General features: G+C 40.4%; 1 protein-coding gene and 1 pseudogene across 2 annotated transcripts in view; one reads left to right on the forward strand and one right to left on the reverse strand.

Annotated features, from left to right (window-relative positions):
* The window catches only part of LOC123938973 (survival motor neuron protein), a 32,905-nt gene continuing 8,954 nt past the window's right edge, over positions 1–23,951 (forward strand). Inside the window, exons 1-8 of one of the 2 annotated variants that reach the window (XM_046000788.1) lie at positions 1–185; positions 6,170–6,241; positions 8,740–8,859; positions 9,763–9,963; positions 10,548–10,706; positions 12,745–12,834; positions 13,883–13,993; positions 17,546–17,596. In XM_046000788.1, the coding sequence (XP_045856744.1) occupies positions 114–185; positions 6,170–6,241; positions 8,740–8,859; positions 9,763–9,963; positions 10,548–10,706; positions 12,745–12,834; positions 13,883–13,993; positions 17,546–17,593 (873 nt within the window). In that variant the 5' untranslated portion in view covers positions 1–113 and the 3' untranslated portion in view covers positions 17,594–17,596. The remainder of the gene's footprint in view (positions 186–6,169; positions 6,242–8,739; positions 8,860–9,762; positions 9,964–10,547; positions 10,707–12,744; positions 12,835–13,882; positions 13,994–17,545; positions 17,597–23,951) is intronic. The other variant, XM_046000787.1, reaches the window with a different exon arrangement.
* LOC123939543 lies at positions 12,251–12,375 on the reverse strand (annotated as a pseudogene).

The following is a 23,951-nucleotide window of genomic DNA, read 5'->3' on the forward strand; positions in this document are numbered from 1 at the left end:
CGTGGCCGTTCTCCAGGACACCGTACTCTTCCGCTCCCAGAGGTCCCCGGCGGCGGAAGTTGTCACTTCCAGAGAGACGCTGCCCACGCCGTGCACCCGGCAGTAAGCTCGCCATGGCGATGGGAGGAGGTGGTGGCGTCCCGGAGCAGGAGGATTCCGTGTTGTTCCGGCGCGGCACAGGCCAGGTGAGGTCTTGGAGGGCACCGCCTCCCGACGAGTGCCTCGAGCGGGCTCCCAGCGCCCTCCTCCGGGCCCCCGCGGCTGGACGGGACCTGGCGGGTTAGCTGATTGCGGGGCCGTATTCCAGGTTTCTACGTCTTCACACGTTTGGGATCTTTTAGCCACGAGCTCCTTCCTATTGCGGCTTGGACTCCCTGATAGCTGAGAGACGATTTCCTGCCTCACCTTGATCGTACCTTGATTTGTTCATTCTTTCTGATTGGGAAGTGTTCGGGAGGCAGACCGGGGTGAAGCAGGCGAACCAGTTAGTAGGAGTCCGTTGAAATGATCCCGTTTTAGACCAAGGTGTTAGCAATGGAAAATAAAGTACTTGGATTCCAGGTGTAATTTGAAATCAAGAGGTACCGTGGGTTTTGCACATGGAATCGATAATGGAGATTTGAGAAAGGTAAGTCAAAGTTAATTTCAAGATTGTCCCTAACTGAAATTGCTTTTAACTCAAGTGTGCTTAGGAAGACTGTAGGTAGAGAAGGTTTGTAAGGGGGAAGATCAACTTTGGGTAAAATCTGATTGGAGTGAGTTTGGAGCGGGAGAGAAGAAAATCAAGGGAATATTTGTAAATAAATATTTCAGGTTGTAAATAGAAGGTAGAGAAATTGGCCAATAGATGGAGGGGGCACTGAAATAAAAAGGATTCTCAATTTTGTTTTTTGTTTGTAAGGTGAGAGAAACCTGTTTCAACATTTTGTGGTCTGGTGGGAAAGATCCGGTAAGGATGGAAAACTTGGTGACACAAGAGACAGAAATGTCAAAGCACTGTTCTAGAATAGCTAAGAGAGGATGGATTTGGCCTTTGTTAGAAACATTGACAGTTAATATTGTGGTAATTATGTGCATAGAGACCTTTGTGGTTGGACAGATTTGTCAAAGTTCTCTTTTGATTGTGGCTGTGTTCAGTAAAAGAAGTAAAATCATCAGCTAGAAGTGAGAGGGGACAAATGTTGGAGATTTGAGCAGAGAGAGTAGAAACTAGGAATAGAGAATGAGTGTTGGACTAGGGAAATGTAGTGGGAGTGTTGCTAGGCCACGTTAATGGTCTACTTGAGATTTGTGGTCATGAGTATAAAGGGGACTAGGCAGCATAATTGTATTTTTCTCCGGTTAAGTTCACTTCAGGTGTGTGAGGGCAGGCACAGAGTGAATTAAGAGTTGAAATTAAAAGGACTGTAGTTTGGGACTCCTGGGTGGCTCAGTTGGTTGAGCGGCTGCCTTCGGCTCAGGTCATGGTCCCAGTGTCCTGGGATGGAGTCCCGCATCAGGCTGCTTGCTCGGCGGGGGGCCTGCTTCTCCCTCTGCCTCTGCCTGCCACTCTGTCTGCCTGTGCTCACTCTCTCTGACAAATAAATAAATAAAATCTTTTAAAAAAAATAAATAAAAGGGCTGTAGTTTGAAGCACCTGATGGCTCAGTTGGTTAAGCATTTGCCTTCAGCTCAGGTCGTGATCCCAGGATCCTGTTAGGAGGCCCACATCGAGCTCCCCATCAGTGGAGAGCCTCCTCCTTCTGTCCCTTCTCTCACTTGTACTCTCACTCTCTTTCTCTATCCTAAATAAAGCTACAGCCAGGGCGCTGTATCTTTACCAAGAGAATGTAAGGAAGGGAGATGGGGAGGTACAATGGAAATGTCTTGATAATTGGCCATGGAATTTAAGCTGGCTAAGAAATGGAGTGAGAGTTCTTAGAGTAGGAGTTTAAAAAGTTGGAGGATCAGTGTTTTGTCCCCATGAGGTGGAATGATTGCCATCATCCACCTACTAGAAGGAGTACGTTGCAGAGGCTAGAAAGTGATAGTTGTGGAAAGTAGGATTCTTTTTTTTTCAATTCCAGTATACTCAACATACAGTGTAGTATTAGTAATGTACAGTGTAATATTTCATGTGTACACTTAGTGGTTCAGTACTTCTCTACATTACTCAGGGCTTATCATGCTCAGTTTACTCTTAATGCCCTTCACCTGTTTCATCCATCTCCCCAGCCACCTCTCCTCTGGTAACCATCAGTTTGTTCTCAATAGTTAAGAGTCTGTTTCTTAGTTTGTCTCTTTTCCCCCCCCTTCATTTGTGGTTTTTTGTTCTTGTTGTTGTTTTTGCTTTGTTTTTTAAGTAGGCTTTGCTTTTTCAAAATTCTTTCGGCTAGGGGCACCTGGGTGCCCCAGTAGGTTGAGTGTTTGCCTTCCACTCAACTCATGATCTCAGGGTCTTGAGATTGAGCCCCGTGGGCTCCCTGTTCAGTAGGGAGACTGCCTCTCTCTCTCTTTCTCTCTCCCTCTCTTTAATAAATAAAATCTTTTAATAAGAAAAAAAAAGTTGTTTTGGCTATTCTAGGTCCTTCGTATTTCCATTTGAGTTTTAGAATCAGCTTGTCAATTTAATAGATGTTGACCCTTGAACAGCATTGGTTTGAGCTGTGCAAGGTCCACCTGTATGTGAATTTTTTTGCCATAAATACAGTACAGTAATATAAATGTATTTTCCTTAGGATTTTAATATTTAGTTTACTTCAGTGTAAGAATACAGCATATAGGGGCACCTGAGTGGCTCAGTGGGTTAAAGCCTCTGCCTTCAGCTCAGGTCATGATTTCAGGGTCCTGGGATTGAGCCCTGTGTCAGGCTCTCTGCTCAGAGATCCCCCCTACCTGTTGTTCAGGGGTCACATGTACTTTACTTTTCTCTTAAAACTGCAATTATATATATTTGATGCTAACAGCATTGAGTTTATTTTGTTTTTAACCCAAGATTTCCCTGTTCATATCTTAGCTGGATGAAGCGTATTTTCAGTAGATTCCTCTGCAAAGACTAGTTGTGTTCTTGCACATTGTAAGTTAGTCTTGGTACTTGAAGGATAGGTAGGGTGTATCACAAGATGGTTGGCTTATACTTTCTCTCATAAATTTCTTTTTTTTTTTTAAGATTTTTTATTTATTTGACAGACAGAGATCACAAGTGGGCAGAGAGGCAGGAGAGAGAGAGAGGGGGAAGCAGGCTCCCTGCTGCGCAGGCATCCTGAATGTGGGGCTCAATCCCAGGATCCTGAGAGCCTGATCTGCGCCGAAAGCAGAGGCTTAACCCACTGAGCCACCCAGGCACCCCATTTGTCTCATAAATTTCTATGGGACAGTCTAATACTGATTTTCTTTATCTTTTTTTTTTTTTAATTTTTTTTTTTAAAGATTTTATTTATTTATTTGACAGACAGAGATCACAAGTAGGCATAGAGATAGAGGAAGGGAAGCAGGCTCTTTATCTTTGATTTTCTTTATCTTGTAAATGACTTGGTCTTTTTGTTTACAGGCCGTAGGGATTTTTTTAGAGTTTTTTGTTTTTGTGTTTTTAGGCTTTATTCTTCAGGGACCCCATTTATACATATGTTATATATTCTTTGCTAGTTGTTCGTATTTATCATTTCACTTGTCTGTCTTTCTTTCTCTCAGCTTTTCCTAGGGACTGCTTAAGTCTTCAGTCAAAGGTGTTCTTCTTTGGTTACTTTGTAGCGAACATTTCTATCATTTCTTTCTTGATTTTAACTCTTGATTCAAATCTTGCCCTTTTGCCATTTTGTCATCTAAGTTTTGTTTTTTAAGATTTTATTCATTTATTTGACAAAGATCACAAGTAGGCAGAGAGGCAGGCAGAGAGAGAGGAGGAAGCAGGCTCCCCGCTGAGCAGAGAGCCCGATGCGGGGCTCCATCCCAGGACCCTGGGATCATGACCCGAGCCGAAGGCAGAGGCTTTAACCCACTGAGCCACCCAGGTGCCCCTGTCATCTAAATTTTTTATTTTTTATTTTTTTTATTTATTTATTTTTAAAGATTTTATTTATTTATTTGACAGAGAGAGAGATCACAAGCAGGCAGAGAGAGAGAGAGGAGGAAGCAGGCTCCCCGCTGAGCAGAGACCCCGATGCGGGGCTCCATCCCAGGACCCTGAGATCATGACCCGAGCCGAAGGCAGAGGCTTTAACCCACTGAGCCACCCAGGCGCCCCTATTTTTATTTTTTTTTTAATATTCGACAGAGAGAGATCACAAGTAGGCAGAGCAGCAGGCAGAGGGGGGGAGCAGACTCCCCACTGAGCAGAGAGCCCAATGCAGGGCTCAATCCAGGGACCCCGAGATCATGACCCGAGCCGAAGGCAGAGGCTCAACCCACTGAGCCACCCAGGCGCCCCCATCTAAGTGTTTTAAGTACTTGATTCAAGTCGCTCTGTGGATGCTAGTTTAGGAATATTTAATTTCAGTTGGGTGTTGTGTTTTCTTCTTTTTGTGATTGTTATTTGGGAAGTTTTATCAGCTAAAATATTTTTTGTTGTAATAGCTTTGTATAAAATCTGAGGTGTCTTTAATTTTCATTTTGAAATGTCCTGTTTTCCTGATCTGACAATAACCATTGCCATGTGAGGATTTTGAGTTGCTTTGTGTTTTTACTTTTTTTTTTTTAAGATTTTATTTATTTATTGGACAGAGGGAGACACAGCACAAGCAGAGGAAGTGGGAGAGGGAGAAGCAGACTTCCCGCTGAGCAGGGAGCCCAATCTAAGGCTCAATCCCACAACCCTGGGATTATGACCTGAGCCAAAAGCAGACACCGCTGAGCCACCCAGGCGCCCCTATGTGTTTTACTTTTAAGAACACCCTCTCTGGGGGCACCTGGGTGGCTCAGTGGGTTAAGCCTGTGCCCTCGGCTCAAGTCATGATTTCAGGGTCCTGGGATCAAGCCCCACATTGGGCTCTCTGCTCAGTGAGGAGCCTGCTTCCCCTCCCCCTTTGCCTGCTTCTCTGCCTACTTATGATCTCTCTCTCTCCCTTTCTGTCAAATAAATAAAATCTTATTTAAAAAAAAAAAAAAAAAACGCCCTCTCTGGGGCACGTGGGTGACTCAGTCATTAAGCGCCTGCCTTCAGCTCAGGTCATGATCCCAGTCCTGGGTTCAAGCCCAACATGGGATCAAGCCCCTGCTCAGTGGGAAGCCTGCTTTTCCCTCTCCCTCCGCTGCTCCCCCTGCTTTGTATTCTCTCTCAAGCTGTCTCTCTCTCTGTGTCCAATAAATAAATAAAAAAGAATGCCTCTCCAAGGGCGCATGGGTGACTCAGTCCTCCCACATCAGGCTCCCTGCTCAGTGGGGAGCCTGCTTCTCCCTCTCCCTCTGCCTACGTCCCCCCTGCTTGTGTTCTCTTTCCCTGTCCTGTTCTGTCAAATAAATAAATAAAAATCTTTAAAAATAAATAAAATAAAATGAAAATTGATTAGTCACTATTAATAATTTATAACCTTAAACATTTTGAGAATTTTTTTTAATAAAGACTTTATTTTTTTCAGAGAGAGAGAGAATGAGAATGAGAGGAAGGGAGAGCATGGAAAGGGGGAGGGTCAGAGGGAGAAGCAGACTCCCCTCCAAGCAGGGAGCCCAATGTGGTACTCGGTCCCGGGACTTCAGGATCATGACCTGAACTGAAGTCAGTTGCTTAACCAACCCAGCCACCCAGGTGCCCCGAGAATTTTTTTAATAATCTAGACATACTGTAAGTCAAGGGGGAAAGAATATTTTTTAGACCTCAGATTCTGCCGTCAGGCTAGCTTACTATAGTCTGTATAAAGTCAAGGTAATGGCCAAGTATTTTCGCACACTGCCAAGCTAAACCATTTATGAACTCATAGAAAGGATTGAAACACAGGTTACCCTTAAACATACTTATTCATTAAATTGTGGAGCATTCACTTTTCAGCATATCTCTTAGAGCATTTACATAGGTCTAGCTTTGGGGGTAATGTCACATACTCTCTAAGTAGGTAGGCTTTCTTTAGTTTTATTTAGGATTTTAAAGACCTGTTTTTAGTGTAGTTTCATTATGTCTGGAGTAAGATGGCTCTTGATACTATCTAACATACATTTTGATGAAATCCATATAAACGTTTTTGTTCTTTACCCTTCCCAGAGTGATGATTCTGACATTTGGGATGATACAGCATTGATAAAAGCTTATGATAAAGCTGTGGCTTCGTTCAAGGTATGAAATGTTTACTAACTCATTTCCTTATTTCCTCATGTTAATCATTTGGTAAAAAAGATTAGCTGATAACATACTTAAAGTATTAATGTACATGTCACTCAGTTCTCATTTTGAAGACCAGTAGATACCATTGCTTAATTAACTTACCTGATAATCTGATAATCTTCCTTTTTTTTTTTTTAAGATTTTATTTATTTATTTGACAGAGAGAGATCGCAAGTAGGCAGAGAGGCAGGCAGAGAGAGAGGGCAGCAGGCTCCCTGCTGAGCAGAGAGTCCGATGCGGGACTTGATCCCAGGACCCGGAGATCATGACCTGAGCCGAAGGCAGTGGCTTAACCCACTGAACCACTGAGGTGCCCATCTTCCTTTAAAAGTAGGCAGGTTCTCTGTATGTCATCCCTTTAGCAAAGGCCACCTAAGTAGAATTTTAAACACTATTTACTTTTAATGTGTTTGCATTGTGTCAAACAATAGAAGTCCTCTAATTCAGATTAGTGGAAGGGCAGCCTGAATTATAATTTCCATTTAACAAGCCTTCACTGAAATAATAATGATAAATATCAGTAGTGCTATAATTAGTACTTGTAGAATATGTACAGCATTTTAGGCACCGTTCTAAGTGCTGTGCTTACATTAAATTAATCTTCCCCAAATCCTGTGAGTTGATTATCAAGTCAGGTGTTCCTGCTGGTAGGAATATACTATTCTTTTAGGGGCTGTAGTCTCTTTTTGTGGCCCAAACAAGACATTTACACAGTTGTCTGCCATTATCACTTTCCCTACCGTGTGAGGTATTTGTTTTTGAGCACCATTCATGGGCCTTCAGTAGTCCAGGCAAAGAGCATATCCTCAGAGCACCAGGTACAAAGTCCGCTTCTTTCCCTCAGTCACTCCTGTAGCATGAGGTAAAGATCAAACCTGTATGTCGTCCTTGAAGCTGAATTCAGATTTGTCAGTAATGCTTTACAGTATACCCTTAGAGTAGAAGCATACGAATGCGGGGTTCTGTAAAGTGCAGGCTAAAGTAGGGCTCAGTATTGGATGGAATTAACAATATTGCAGAGGGAAGTAGTCTGAGTAGAGGGAAGAATAGCTTACGCTTATATATTTTTAAAGATTTTTGTTTTACACAGTATGATGAGGAGGTGGGGCAGAGGGAGAGAATCCCAAGCAGAGCCCAGCATGGGATTCAGTCTCACAGCCCTGAGATCATTTTAGTATATGTGCTGCTGAAGCGAGCACAGCCCTGAGATCATGACCTGATTTGAAACCAGGAGTCAGAGGGGTGCCTGGGTTGCTCAGTGGGTTAAAGCCTCTGCCTTCAGCCTGGGTCATGATCCTAGGGTCCTGGGATCGAGCCCTCCACTGGGCTCTCTGCTCAGCAGGGAGCCTGCTTCCCCCTCTCTCTATGCCTGCCTCTCTGCCTGCTTGTGATCTGTGTCTGTCAAATAAATAAAATTTAAAAAAGAAAAAGAAACCAAGAGTCAGATACTTAACCAACTGAGCCACCAAGCACCCCAATAGTTTACTTTTAATTGTGTTGAATGTGAAGTAAACGTGAAGATAAGAAATTGGTAATTGGAAATGTTGGACTGAATGAAGAAGAAATGTCACCTGAATAATAGCTTTAAAAGTCTGCTTGCATAGAGGTTATAATTAAATTAATAGGAATAGGTGATCATAAGCAGGTAAAGAAGGGTGGACAGTTCTTTTCAGAAATGCCCATTTAAGACTTGATCAGAGAGGTAATAAAGCATTGGAGTTCTCTGCATTGCTATATCCAAAATGTCATGAATTTCAAGACAAATGATTAGCAGAATATAATGTTACTGAAAGGATGAGAGTGAGGACATAATTAAAGGGGTCCTTAAAGGGATGCTTGGGTGGCTTAGTCGGTTAAGGGCCTGCCTTCAGCTCAGGTCATGATCCTTGGGTCCTGGGATCGAGTCCCACATTGGGCTCCTTGCTCAGCAGGGAGCCTGCTTCTCCCTCTGCCTGCCACTCTCCCCTGCTTGTGTGGCCCCCCCCTCTCTCTCTGACAGATAAATAAATTTTTTAAAAATAAATAAAATAGGGGCGCCTGGGTGGCTCAGTGGATTAAGCCGCTGCCTTCGGCTCAGGTCATGATCCCAGAGTCCTGGGATCGAGCCCCACATCGGGCTCTCTGCTCCGCAGGGAGCCTGCTTCCTCCTCTCTCTCTGCCTGCTTCTCTGCCTACTTGTGATCTCTCTCTCTGTCAAATAAATAAATAAAATCTTTTTAAAAATAAATAAATAAATAAATAAATAAAATAAATAAAAGGGTCCTTAGAGCTGATAGCTGTATGATGCCTTCCAGAATAGTTTTTGTATTGTGTGGGATGACGGAAAGAAGAAATAGAAGCTGTCTGAGTTGATGGGACCTTCAGACCAGCTTATAGTGACTGAGTTCTTTTGTTACACTTCTTTGATGTTTTACCCTGTAACATGAACATTTCTCTTCTTGTTTTCATAGCATGCTCTAAAGAATGGTGACATTTCTGAAGCTTCAGATAAACCAAAAGGCACACCTAAAAGAAAACCTGCTAAGAAGAATAAAAGCCAAAAAAAGAATGCTACAACACCCCTGAAGCAGGTTATTTTTAAACATTGAGATTAAACTTCAAAGAATTTGTTGCTGTTTTTAAGAATAGTGTAAAATATTTTTAACTTAAATGATTAGTTATAATGTTTTCCATTGACAGGTAATCACAAAATTTCTAAAATAGCTATTAAACTTTCTATAGTTTAAGAACATACGTGTTAATAAAAGTATACTGAAGTGGTTGGGAATGATCCATTGACGATTGTGTTCACTTTATGTGAGGGGTACGATAGAGGAACCCAATGCTGTCTGAGAGGAGTACTACAGAACCCTAATCTGAATTGGCAGTGTTCTACTTAAGCTGAGAGATGGCTCTGCTTTTTTTTCCCCCAGCTTTGGACCACACATTCTATGGTCCTTGAACTAATACCCGGGAACCAAATATTCTGGTTGGAATCATATCTCCCATTTAAAATAGTAGACCCAAAAGCTAAATATTTTGGTGTCTCATTAGTTCCTTTAGTTTTATCATTACCAAGGGGGAAGAGGGCTAACATTTGATAAGCTCTCCCTGTGTCCTGGATCAGAGCACAGGACACTTTACACAAGTTCCCCCTGTCTGTTCTTTACAGCAAATACATGAGGTAGATTTTGCTGTAATTACTTAACAGATGAGGAAAATGAGACTTAAAGAGATTAAGAAACTTGTCCGTGATTATATAAATGGCAGAATTTATATGGCAAATCTGTGGCTTGATGATAGAAACAGAATTATATTGGAAATTCATACTTACGTGTTTTTGGCCCCAAACCTTTTTATATGATTCTGCATTCCAGATGAGTTAACTGGAGACTGTCCCCTTCACAACCTACCATACCCTACCTAAACAAGATTGCAGTTCATCCTCTTTAAAAGAAGTATGTGAGTGTATGTATCTTTGGTTTCTTTTACAGTGGAAAGTTGGTGACAAATGTTCTGCCATTTGGTCAGAAGACGGCTGCATTTACCCAGCTACCATTGCTTCAATTGATTTTAAGAGAGAAACCTGCGTTGTGGTTTATACTGGATATGGAAATAGGGAGGAGCAAAATATATCTGATCTACTTTCCCCAGCCTCTGAAGTAGCTAATAATGTAGAACAGAATGCTCAGGAGGTAAGGATACGGAGGGGGAAAAAAAAAGAATTCTTGGAAGCCAAGAGGGAATGAGAAAATAAATACTATAACTAGTTGTTAGTTTGATCTACTGAAGCACTAATTCTTTTTTGTTTGTTTGATTTTTTTTAGATTTTACTTATTTGACATACAGAGAGAGAAATCACAAGTAGGCAGAGAGGCAGGCAGAGAGAAGGGGGAAAGCAGGCTCCCCATTGAGCAGGGAGCCCGATGCAGGACTCAATCCCAGGACTCTGGGATCACGACCTGAGCCAAAGGCAGAGGCTTTTGAGCCACCCAAGCACCCTGAAGCACTAATTCTTTTTTAATGATACCTTTAGGGACACCTGGGTGGCTCAGTGGGTTAAGCATTTGCCTTCAGCTCAGGTTGTGATCCCAGGGTCCAGGGATTGAGCCCCCCCATCGGGGTCCCTGCTCAGCAAGAGCCTGCTTCTCCCTCTGTCTGCTGCCCCCCCTTGCTTGTGCTCTCTGTCACGCTCTCTCTCAGACAAATAAATAAAATCTTTAAAAAAATAAAAAAGATACCTTTGTAACAAAAACACATCTGTTTTTTCTTTCTAAAGAATGAAAACGAGAGTCAAATTTCAACAGATGAAAGTGAGAACTCCTCCTCCAGGTCTCCTGGAAATAAACCCAATAACATCAAGTCAAAAGCTGCTCCATGGAACTCTTTTCTCCCTCCACCGCCCCCCATGCCAGGATCGGGACTGGGACCAGGAAAGGTACATTTCTACTCAGAAAAGTTTTCCTAGGAAATAGTTAAGAACTTTCTACTCCTGGGGCGCCTGGGTGGCTCAGTGGGTTGGGCCGCTGCCTTTGGCTCAGGTCATGATCTCAGGGTCCTGGGATCGAGTCCCGCATTGGGCTCTCTACTCAGCGGGGAGCCTGCTTCCCTCTCTTTCTCTCTCTCTCTCTCTGCCTGCCTCTCTGCCTACTTGTGATCTCTCTCTGTCAAATAAATAAATAAAATCTTAAAAAAAAAAAAAAGAACTTTCTACTCCTCCATTAAGTGAGTTTTAGCTTTTCTGTGAAACTGTAGTTTTCTGTGGATATTACAGATCTACACTTGAAAAATTTTTATAAAGGAAATAAGGTAGTAATGTAATGCAGAGTATTTTATACTGAAAGACTTTTTCAACTGTTTATGGAGGATTGCATGTTAGTTTGATGATTTAGTGAAATTAAGTTAAAAGGTATTATGGTGTTTTACGGTCTGCAGGGTGTTATGCTCTAGTTCCCCACGTCACTTGGGTAAGTGTGTAAAAACTGGAGGAAAACACAGCATTTACATCTAATTCAGATTAAATCCTAGGGTACTTCCAGATTGTTCTGTAGAATAAAATGCAAATAATATTTTGGAACCTATATGGTTCTTTTGGCTATAAGTAATGAACTTAGAAAAGATTTTTACTGGGGCACCTGGGTGGCTCAGTAGATTAAGTTTCTGCTTTCAGCCCAGGTCATGATCTCAGGTTCCCTGCCCAGGGGGGATTCTGCTTCTCCCTTTGCCCCACTTTCCCCATCCCCCGCTCATTCTGTCTCTCAAATAAATTAATTAATTCAATCTTTGGAGGAAAAGAAAAATTTTTTTGTTTTAAGTTGTGTCGTGTATGTGTGTCCCTATCCAGTTCTTTTATATAAAGCTGATTTCTGCACTGAAGGTTATATTATTCAGGCAGCAATAATAATAAATTAAAAATCATGACCTACTAAAACTTTTTCTGTGAGAGATTTCTTACTAGGTTTATATTATAATTTCTAGAATGATCAGACCTCTTAATTTATATATCATACTTTATTGGTCTCAGGGCTGGTTTTTCTTTTTTCTTTTCTTTTTTTTTGGACAGGAAGTTGGATTTATTGGTGGGCATGAATACAACAGGAGGGGTAGTGCCAAGGTTCTCATGAGTGCAGAGCCCTCCATTTGTCCGAGGGGCCATGGTTAGAGATGTATTTAACCCCACAGCCCTCTAAGATAAGCCACTTTTCAGCTGCCATGTCTTTAAATTAATCCGCATTGAACTTAGTAAAGTCCCACTTCTTGGAGATGTGGATCTTCTGATAGCCAGGGAACTTGAACTTGGCCCTGTGTAGGGCCTCAATCACATGCTCCTTTTTCTGCAGCTTGGTATGGATGGACATGATGACTTGGCTAATGTGGACTCTGGCTGCTGTGACCTGGGGCTTTCCAAAGGCACCCCGCATACCTGTCTGCAGCCTAAATTGGAGATAGCCATTAGGTCAGACCTCAACATCTACTGGAAAGGGCTGTCTCCAAGGTCCTTTAGGGCAACCCATACAATCAACAGGCTGCATACACTACCAAGGAGGCTACTGTTTGCAGCCATGGCATGGTTTTTCTTATTAAATACGAGGTTTACTAATTTGTACAATATGTGCTGTACAGGAATATGTAACTCAAAGGACATCCGTAAAAAGATTACACAGTTAGTAAAACTGTGGGGGAGATAGTCTTTTGTGATTTACCTACCTTGCTAAATATACTATCTCTGATTTATTAGGTAATTAGGAGTCTGTCTTGGTTTGATTTTACTTTCTGAATGTTTATATAGAAAGGAAATGAGGAATATCTAGATTTATGAGTCTTCACTATTTGGTATATGAAATTCTATTTCATCTTTTGTGATATGTATAATATATTATTCTTGGTGGTGGTTTTGACTCTTATGGCACTGAATCATTTTCCTCCTTTCATGTGTAAATGGGTACATTCATCTTCCTTTGGAATGTTCTTTACAGCCTGGTCTAAAATTCAGTGGCCCACCACCACCTCCACCACCACCACACTTCTTATCATGCTGGCTGCCTCCATTTCCTTCTGGACCACCAGTAAGTGCAAAAGAATTCAGATTAAACGTTGCTTTCATACATACTTAGGGATTTAGCAGCACATGGGTGATTGCGAAATGTCATTTTAGACCATCCCTATGGTCAGATTCTCGTGGGTAACAATTGGAACCAAACCACAGGTTTTTGTTTTTAATGCCCTTCTGCTACTCACACTCAGTCCTCTTATTGGCCCCAACTCTGAGCCTTATATTCCTTCCTGTCAGAAATTGTATGTCATTCTATAGGGAGGTATCTCTTACTTAAAAGGATTTAATTGCACTGTAAGTAAGGATTAATCTTTTGCTCTTCCAGATATGCCTGGATGTTAGCTTCGCATAGACTGTGTGGATATCTAATGGTAGACTTCTGGATATCAGCAGTAGGCTAGATACAAGACGCTTTTTAGCAAATTGCACGTGTTCCAGTCGGGGGCAGCACAGTTGTTCTACTGAAGACCTTTACTTAAAATGCTGTCTGGGTGGTTTTTGAGTAAAAGCTTAGAAGTATGTATACATGCGATGTCTGGGTGGCTCAGTCGGTTCGGCATCTGACTCTTGATTTTGCTCAGGTCTATGATCTCAGGGTCATGGGACTGAACCCCACATCGGGCTCCATGTTCAGCATAGAATCTGCTTGAGATTGTTTCTCTCCCTCTGCCCCTACCCACCAGCACATGTGCTCACATTCTCTCTCTCTCTGAATAAATAAAATCTTTAAAAAAAAAAAAAAAAAAGTATAATATACTTGGTCTTTTACCCATAGATAATTAATGGAATGGAATAATAGTTCAAAAGTCAAAACAAAATAATTGACATTTTATATGATGTATCATCTTTTGATTCTTACTTATTTTGATTTTGTTGGTCTTTTGTTTTTACTCGTTGGCTTTCTCAAAATGTCTTTTTTTTTTTTTTTAAGTTTTAAATAGGAAATGGCATAAAATATAGGGGAAGATACAACAAATATCCAGCTTTCTTTATGTAAAATGGATATCCAGACTTCAGTCTTTGTTTATTGACTTTAAAGTATGTCTTTTCTCTATTTCCAGATAATTCCCCCACCACCTCCCATATGTCCAGATTCTTTTGATGATGCTGATGCTTTGGGAAGTATGTTAATCTCTTGGTACATGAGTGGCTATCATACTGGTTACTATATGGTAAGTGATCACTTAGCATCTTTCCTGACAACCACTTTGTGGTTATGTGACTTCGTTTTGTGACTAAAAAAGTATTTTGTTATGTTTGGTAGATCCTAAGGATTGAAAATCACCTTAAAGTTAAAAAACAAACAATTATTTGTTTAAAGCTTACATTATTCTTGTATTATCCCTAAGTATAACTGTAGTGCATTTAAAATTTTTTCATGTTATTAGATAATGTTGATAATATGTTTTCTAATTTAATGATGCCCTTTCCAAATTATTTTCTAGTCTTATTAGCCTTTCTCTCTTTTTTTTTTTTAAGATTATTTATTTATTTCACAGAGGGAGAGAGATCACAAGTAGGCAGAGAGGCAGGCAGAGGGAGAGGGGGAGGCAGGCTACCCACCAAGCAGATAGCCTGATGTGGGGCTCGATCCCAGGGCCCTGAGACCATGACCTGAGCTGAAAGCAGAGGCTTTACACTGAGCCACCCAGGCGCCCCTAATCTTTCTCTTTCAATCTGAAATAAAAATGCATTGTAGGAGGGGCGTCTGGGTGGCTCAGTGGGTTAAAGCCTCTACCTTTGGCTAAGGTCATGATCTCAGGGTCCTGGGATCGAGCCCCACATTGGGAATCTCTTCTCAGCAGGGAACCTGCTTCCCCCTTTCTCTCTCTCTGCCTACCTCTCTGCCTACTTGTGATCTCTGTCAATAAATAATCTTTTTTAAAAAATGCATTGTAGGAGATAAAATGAATAGTATCTTGAAAAAGAAAGACAAAAAGTGTTGTTCTTTTTGTGCATAGAGGAAGGTCTGAGGTGATAATCCAGGCTGGACGTTAGGGACTGAAGCTCCGTACTTATCATTTGATATATCAGTTTGTTGCAGGCATGTAGTATTGGGATTTATCAAGAAATTTTTTAATTTTTTTAAATTTAAAAATCAATAAAGTTTTATTTAAGGAATTTTACATGTGATTTCCTTCCACTGCCAATCACTGTAGTTCCTCCAAAGTCAGAATCATAATCTTCAAAATAGCACTTTTTTTTTTTTCTTATTTATTTGACACAGAGAGAGACAATGAGAGAGGGAACAGAAGCAGGGGGAGTGGGAGAGGGAGAAGCAGGCTTCCCATCAAGCAGGGAGCCCTATTCGAGGCTTGATCCCAGGACCCTGGGATCATGACCTGAGCCGAAGGCAGATGCCCAACAACTGAACCACCCAGTCACCCCAAAATAGCACTTTTAGAAAGAACTTTGTTCAGCCCACATTTGTCAGTGTCAGTTCTTTCAGTTGGGTTTCTTTGATCTTCCCTTAAATGTGGACATACTTCACAAAATCTCTACCTGCAACCTTTTGGATCCACTTTCTTGACCTTAGGACCTTAGAAATCAAACTGCAGTCATTCGCTCTACCCCTGAGCTATACCCCCTAAAAATCAAACTGTAGGAAGTACACTGATTGCTATTTTGGCAAACGATCTAAAATTTTTATTCCTTGATTTTTTCTAATATTGAAAAGTCTTGTAACTTTCACTCTACTCCATGAGCCTAGCAGAACATATTACCGGTGTCATTGTCTCCACAGCAATAGCTTTGCTGTGATGGAAGCAGAACCTCTGTCTCAAGTCACTGTAATTTTTAAGTTTCTTAAAAGGAAGCTGTTAACGCCATGCTGAGTTTACGATGTGATATTGTAGGTACTTGAATTTCTGGTTAATTAATGTATAGAAGAAGAAAAACACACTTTTATGATTGGAATAAAACTGATGCAGGTTCAGTGTCACCACCCTGAGATCGTGACCTGAGCCAAAATCAAGAATCAGATGCTTGGGGCGCCTGGGTGGCTCAGTGGGTTAAGGCCTCTGCCTTCGGCTCAGATCATGATCCCAGGGTCCTGGGATCGAGCCCCGCATCGGGCTCTCTGCTCAGCAGGGAGCCTGCTTCCTCCTCTCTCTCTGCCTGCCTCTCTGCCTACTTGTGATCTCTGTCTGTCAAATAAATAAATAAAATCTTTAAAAAAAAAAATTTTAAAAAAGGAATCAGATGCTTAACCGAGTTACTCAGGCACCCCAACATTTTGAATATATTTAATTTGAAGGATGGCATGGATGAAAATTAGACTTGGTAAAATTATATTTATAAGTACTCCTATTTGAAGTACTAGATCATACTCTTATTAAAACCTAGCAGATTTTCACTGGACTTAGAACTATGATGCTGACCATTAAATTGCAGATGTTTCCGTTTCTTTCCTGAGTTCAAACAATGGTTCTTGGAAATGCAGCCTGGTCCAGAATGTTTGCCACAAATTCATGATCAACCTATGACTAACTTGTTCCTAAGAAAAGATCTTTAAGGGCTGTTACTCGTATACCTGCATACTTTAAAATGTAAAACATTTACATTCAGAAGTGTAAAGAAATCGCAGTTTCCTAGATATTGCATTTTTTCTCTTTGAAATTGTTACCATTAAAAAGAAGCCACTACTCATTATTAAGTTTTCTAACAGCTTAAATATGTTTTAACCACCACTGTCTACAGCTAACTTGGTTTTGTTTTTTGTTTTTTGTTTTGCTTTGGTACAAAAGGTGTTCTATTAAGGCATGGGGAGAAACAGCTGCTTCCCTGGGATCGTGAGGCACAACTCTCAGCTAGCTTTTCTTTTTTTTTTTTTTTTTAAAGATTTATTTATGTATTAGTGGGGGGAGGGGCAGAGGGAGAGGGAGAGAGAATCTTAAGCAGGCTTCTGAGCCCAGAGCCCTATGCAGAGCTCACTCTCGCAACCCTGAGAACATGACCAGAGCTGAAATTAAGAACATGACCAGAGCAGAACATGACACTCAGCCGAATGAGCTGAGGCCAGGCACCCTTCAGCTAGCATTTCTTAACCATTGCTTCACAGAAACATGCCTGACAACTTTTCCATTAGCAACCTGTTTGTATTAGGACAGCCAGACAGGATTTGGGTCCACCTCTTAGCCTCTGGACATCTAGAAAGCCAAGCATAATGCAGATGACTTAAGAGTAGTGTTTTTGAAATAACATGAAATAGGCTATAACTTTGGTACTTCCTAAGAGTAAATCACTTTTAATATATCTTGTGGTCTCTGAAGTATAGATTAGTAGTAAAGTGGAAAGTTGATATATGTGTAGGGAAAGATGGACACGTGGAAACCAGAAGAGAGGAATAGGGCACTTGGGTTAGGTCTGACCAGGAAAAACAAATAAATATTTGAGTACTGGTCCTGTTTTTTTAACTTCTAAAATGTTCTTTAGTACATAGTCTCTAATGGTTTTGTTTTAATAAATGAGAGTGACACAGTGTGTATTTTACTTGACAGAATTAAGGTATAAGTTGGCTCAGGAACATCACTGGACTTCGTGAAAGAAAATTTCTTAATTACAGCCTAATAGTTGTTTACCCTGGGATCACTTTTAAAGCATATTAAAGGCCGTGAACTTATTTTCTGATGATACTTTGTTAAGTAGAACTAGTAAACTGTGTTACATGAACAAAATGGAAATGTGTATGCTATTCCTTTAAATTCCTTTATGTTTCCTTACAGGGTTTCAAACAAAACCAAAAAGAAGGAAGGTGCTCACATTTCAATTAAGGAGTAAGTGTACCATTATTATAAAAGTGAACCTTTTGTATAAATTTCACAACATATGTTTAAAAAATTGAAACGGTAGGGTGCCTCCGTGGCTCAGTTGGTTAACCATCTGCCTTGGGCTCAGGTCATGATCCTGCGGTCCTGGGATCAAGGCCCATGTCAGGCTCCCTGCTCAGTGGGGAACCTGCTTCTCCTTTTCCCTCAGCCACTCCTCCTGCTTGTGCTTGCATGCATGCATGCTCTCTCTTTCTCTCTTTCTCTTATAAAATTCTTTTTTTGAAAAAAAATTTTTTTAATGAAATGTTAAAAAATAGAAAAGTTAATAGAAAACTATTAAGGGACACCTGGGTGGCTCAGTCATTAAGCTTCTGCCTTCAACTCAGGTCATGATCCCAGGGTCATAGGATCAAGCCCCACCTCAGGCTTCTTGGCCTGCTTCTCCCTCTCCCCTGGCTGTGTTCCCTCTCTTGCTGTTTCTGTCTCTGTCAAATAAATAAATAAAATCTTTAAAAAAAGAAAAGAGGGTGCCTGGGTGGCTCAGTGGGTTAAGCCTCTGCCATCGGCTCAGGTCATGATCTCAGGGTCCTGGGATCGAGCCCCGCATCGGGCTCTCTGCTCCGCAGGGAGCCTGCTTCCTCCTCTCTCTCTGCCTGCCTCTCTGCCTAGTTGTGATCTCTGTCAAATAAATAAAATATTTAAAAAAATAAATAAAACAAAATAAATAAAACAAAAAATAAAAAAAAAGAAAACTTTTAAATACATTTTTATTTTTAATTCAAGTACAATTAATGTAGTGTTATATTAGTTTCAAGTATACAACACAATGATTCAACAATTATACACACTAGTGATTCAGTGTTCATCACATGTGTCCTCCTAATCCCTTTCACCCACTTCACCCGTGTGCTCACCAGCCTCCCCTTTGTCAACCACAAGTTTGCTCTCTGTTTAAGAGTCCGTTTTGGGGGGGTGCCTGGGTGGCTTAGTGTGTTAAAGCCTCTGCTTTCGGCTCGGGTCATGATCCCAGGGTTCTGGGATCGAGCCCCACATCGGGCTCTCTGCTCCATGAAGAGCCTGCTTCCTCCTCTCTCTCTGTCTCCCTGCCTACTTATGATTTCTGTCTGTCAAATAAATAAAATCTTAAAAAAAAAAAAATTAGTTAAGAGTCCGTTTTGGGGCACCTAGTTGTAGCAGTTGGTTAAACATTCAACTCTTGGTTTTGGCTCAGGTCATGAGTTCGAGCCCTGTGTCAGGCTCTGTGCTCAGTTCAGAGTCTGCTTGACTCACTCTCTCTCTGCCCCTCCTGCTCGTGTACTCGCCTCTCTCAGTCTCTAAAATAAATATTTTTTAAAAAGACTCTCTTTTTTGTTTCTTTGCTCTTTGGTTTTGTTTCTTAAGTTCCACATATAAGTGAAATCGTATAGTATTTGGCTTTCTCTGACTGACTTATTTTGTTTACTCTCATTATACTGTCTACAGCCATCAATGTCTTGAACAGCAAAGTTTCATTCTCAGTTATGGCTGAGTAATAGCCCATCATGTGTGTGTGTATGTGTGCACGTGCACAACACATCTTTATGTGTTTCTCTGTCAATGAATAGTTGGGTTGCTACCATATCTTCAGTATTTTAAGTAGTGCTGCAGTAAACATAGGGATGCATATAGCTTTTCGAATTAGTGTTTTTGTTTTCCTTGGGTGAAGAGCCAGTGGTGGAATGACCCAATGGCCTCTTTTTAATTTTTTGAGGGATTTCCCTACTGTTTTCCACAGTGGCTGCACCAGTTTGCATTCCCACCAACAGTACCTCAGGGTTCCTTTTTCTCCACATCTTTACCAACACCTGTTGTTTCTTGTGTTGTTGATTTTAGCCATTCTGACTGGTATGAGGTATATCTCATTCTCATTTTGAAATGCATTTCCCTAATAAGTAGTGATATTGAGCATCTTTTCATGTGTCTGTTGGCCATCTGTATGTCTTTGGAAAAATATCTATTCATGTTATCTTCTCATTTTTCATCTGGGTCGTTTGGCTTTTTTCAATGTTGAGTTGCATACATTCTTTATATATTTTGGATATTAAGCCCTTAGTTGAATATATCATTTACAAATATCTTATCCCATTTGATAGGTTTCCTTTTTGTTTTGTTGGGTTTCTTTCACTGTGCGAAATCTTTTTATTTTGGTGTAATCCCAATAATTTGTTTTTGTTTTTTGTTTTTGTTAATTTATTTTGTTTTTATTTGCCTTACCAAAGGAGACATCTAGAAAAAATTTCTACAGTTAATGTCAGAGTGATTACTGCCTGTGTTTTCTTTTAGGAATTTGATGGTTTTAGATCCTACATTAAGGTATTTAATGGATTTTGAGTTTATTTTTATGTATAGTACAAGAAGTGGTCCAGTTTCATTTTTTGTATGTAGCTGTCCCAATTTTCCTGACACCATTTGTTGAAGAGATTGGCTTTTTGCCATTGTATGTTCTTGCCTCCTTTGTTGAAGAATAACTACGATAGAAGCATGGGTTTTTTTTCCTGGGTTCTGAATTCTGTTCCATTGATCCATGTGTTTTTCATGTGTATGCCAGTACCATACTGTTTTGATCAGTACAGCTTTGTAGCCTTTCTTGAAATATGAGATTGTGATACCTCCAGTTCAGTTTGTCTTTCTTAAGATTGCTTTGACAATATTCAGGGTCTTTTTTTGTTCCATACAAATTTTAGGATTATTTGTTCTAGTTCTGTGGAAGATGCTGTGTATTGTAATAGAGATTGCATTAAATTTATAGATTGCTTTGGGTAGTATGGACATTTAATAATATTCTTGCTCTATGAACATGGAATATCTTTCCATTTGTGATCTTCAGTTACTTTCATCAGTGTTAGAGAGTTTTCAGTGTACAGGTCTTTAATCTCCTTGGTTAATTTTATTCTTAAATGTTTTATTGGTTTGGTACAATTATAAATGGAACTGTTTTCTTATTTTCTTTGTCTACTAGCTCATTAGTAGTGTATAGAAATGCAACAGATTGCTCTACACTGGTTTTGTATCCTGTGACTTTACTGAATTCATTTATCAGTTCTGAAAGTTTTTGGTATAGTCTTTAGGGTTTTCTGTATACACTAGTATTAAATACATTTTGATGTCAAAACAATTTGATCAAAGATTGATGTACATTCTCTTGTGATGTCAAAGTATCATCTCAGCAAATACTTGGTTAGTGGTGCGGAAAGAAAAACATCTTTACAGTAAAGAGATCCTTAGACTTAGCGATGATACTGCACCAGTGTGGGTGGACAGCCAGACTTGGTTTTTTATTTGTGATGCAGTGTGAAACAGACTGAATCACCTATGAAGTGTTTTGGTCAAAAGAGTTTAATTGGAATTTAATCAGGCCTATAAGATCTACTTTTCCACTCACTGGAAACAGCTGGGGATAAAGCAGCAAGTTAAATAATGCCACAAAAGAAGGGATCGTGTGGGTCTAGAATGTGAAATGTTATAGAACATAACTGGCTTTTCTTTGAAAAGTCAGAGGAAAAAAAAGGCATGGAGTAAGTGTTCTAGATTAAAAGTGACTTATAAGACATAACAGTCAAATGCACTGTGGCCTTTGTTGGAATCTGGTTTGAAGGGCCATCTGCAAAAGTCTTTAGGGTTGAAGAAATTTGAATATGGAGTGGATTTTAAATGAAATTAGATAATTATTGCTAATTTTATGAGCTACAGTGAGGGTGTTGTAGTATATGGAAGAATGTCTTTAAATTTGCACACTCAAGGTATTTGTATGTGAAGAGTTAAAATATCGAGTATCTTTTTAAATTATGTAGCAAAAGGTACGTGTATGTGCATGAAGCATACATATGTGGCTACTGAATCCAAGTGGTGTGCACATGAATGCTCATTGTACTATCTTTTTTCTATGTGTTTAAAAAGTACATAAGAAAAATGTTCAGTATTTGTAAATTGGTAAAAACTGTGTGTCTATCATTGTGTTCCTTTTTCACATACTGTTTTATACTTTCAGTCCATATTCATCTACATTGGATAGAGATGCCATCATAGCACTTTGTGCACACATGTGTATCCGTATTTAACATCCCATTTTAATGTTTATTATATATTGTTTTTGTCAGATTGTTTGCCTGCCTGTGAAGCCACTGTTCATTTAGTTTGTTAGCTTTTGGCATTCTGGATAACGTTATTCTGGGTATCTTATATGTGGTAATTTGATTCTGCTTTTTCATAGCCTCCAGGTAGATTTCTATTGTGACTGTTATAGAAGATTGTGGACATTGTGGTTCTTGATATTTCCATGTTGCCTTGAGAAGCAGATTTTGGAAAAATGTTTTTTCTTGTCAATTTCAAAATGAGTGTTGCACTCCTGGGAGGAGTATTTTTTAAATTACATAAATCATCACATTTAGAAGTATAATTACCCAGGTGCACCTGGCTGGCTCCGTCAGAGCATGCGACTCTTGATCTTGGAGTTGTGAGTTCAAGCCCTTTATTGGGTATAGAAATTACTTAAAAATATAAAAAAAAATTTTTTTTTTTAAGTGTAGTTACCTGTATTTCATTCTTTGATTAAAGTCATTTTCAGGGCGCCTGGGTGGCTCAGTGGGTTAAGCCGCTGCCTTCGGCTCAGGTCATGATCTCGGGGTCCTGGGATCGAGTCCCACATCAGGCTCTCTGCTCGGCAGGGAGCCTGCTTCCCTCTCTCTCTCTCTCTGCCTGCCTCTCTGCCTACTTGTGATCTCTCTGTCTCTCGCTGTCAAATAAATAAATAAAAATAAAAAATCTTTAAAGTCATTTTCATTCAGTTGAAGTTCTTTAGCTAGGCTATTCAGCCAAGTCTAAAAAGGTAAATAGAAAAATGAGAGCGTGAAATGAGCTAAAATGTTCCAGGCAGAGAATGTACAAAGCCCAAAGCATTAGGTCAAGGTGTTTCAAGACCTAAGGTAGATCTGTCATTTCACTGTTTCTAATGCCACCCGGCCTTCTTGTCCACCCCCATCTATGGTAATTTCTCCCCTTTGAATGTGCTATTTCTGTTACATCATTTTCCCCATTCTTTATTGTTTATATATGTGTCTTTTCTCTGTCATTAGAAGCATGGTACTACATCTCAGTTTTGATCATGTCGGCAATATTTTGAAGTCTAGGGTGGGCTTTAGAGCATAGGCTATCAAATGGTAAATGGAAAAGAAATTTTGGAGTTGTTTTCAGATCAAATATTTCTTTAATCCATCATGAAAGGTTACCCATCAGTTCTCTTTTTCACTAGTTTTGGGCTTTGGTGGTTTTTCTTTTTTAATATTTTATTTCAGAGAGAAAGCATGCACAAGCAGCAGGAGGGAAAAGGAGGAGAGGGGGAGGGACAAGCAGATTCCCTGCTGAGGAGGGAGCCTGATGCAGGAGGCTCAATTCCAGGACCCTGAGATCACAACGTGAGCTGAAGTCAGACACTTAATCAGCTGAGCCACCCAGGGACCCTATTTTTCACTAATTTTAAAGAAGACTTTTCTTTTTTTTTTTTTTTTTTATATTTTATTTATTTATTTGACAGAGATCACAAGCAGATAGAGAGGCAGGCAGAGAGAGAGAGAGAGAGGGAAGCAGGCTCCCTGCTGAGCAGAGAGCCCGATGTGGGACTCGATCCCAGGACCCTGAGATCATGACCTGAGCCGAAGGCAGCGGCTTAACCCACTGAGCCACCCAGGCGCCCCATGAAGACTTTTCTTTATAACAACTTCTGTTATTTGAATGGTTTCGAAGCTTGAGGTAATTGTAATGGCTTTTGACCAAGGGTCATTTTTAGGCACTATTTATCTTTTTTTTTTTTTTAAGATTTTATTTATTTATTTGACAGACAGAGATCACAAGTAGGCAGAGAGGCAGGCAGAGAGAGCCTGATGCAGGGCTTGATCCCAGGATCCTGGGATCATGACCTGAGCCACCCATGGGCCCCAGGCACTACTGATCTTAAATTAAATACTGAATAATGAAGCAGCTTCCCCCTTGAGTACAGACAGAAAACAGCAAAGTCATCACACTGTCTAGAGTAATCCCGTAATAAAGTTAAAACAAAGCTAGTTTTCTGGCTTTCGTTTTAAGAATTGGCCTTGCGGGGGCGCCTGGGTGGCTCAGTAGGTTAAAGCCTCTGCCTTCGGCTCGGGTCATGATCTCAGGGTCCTGGGATCGAGCCCCGCATTGGGCTCTCTGCTCAGCAAGGAGCCTGCTTCTTCCCTCTCTCTCTCTGCCTACCTCTCTGCCTACTTGTGATATCTCTATCAAATAAATAAAATATTAAAAAAAAAAAAAGAATTGGCCTTGCGGTCGTGAGGAATCCTAGTTGGAA

Source organism: Meles meles, chromosome 3, assembly GCF_922984935.1.
Source record: "Meles meles chromosome 3, mMelMel3.1 paternal haplotype, whole genome shotgun sequence".
Taxonomy (NCBI): Eukaryota; Metazoa; Chordata; class Mammalia; order Carnivora; family Mustelidae; genus Meles; species Meles meles.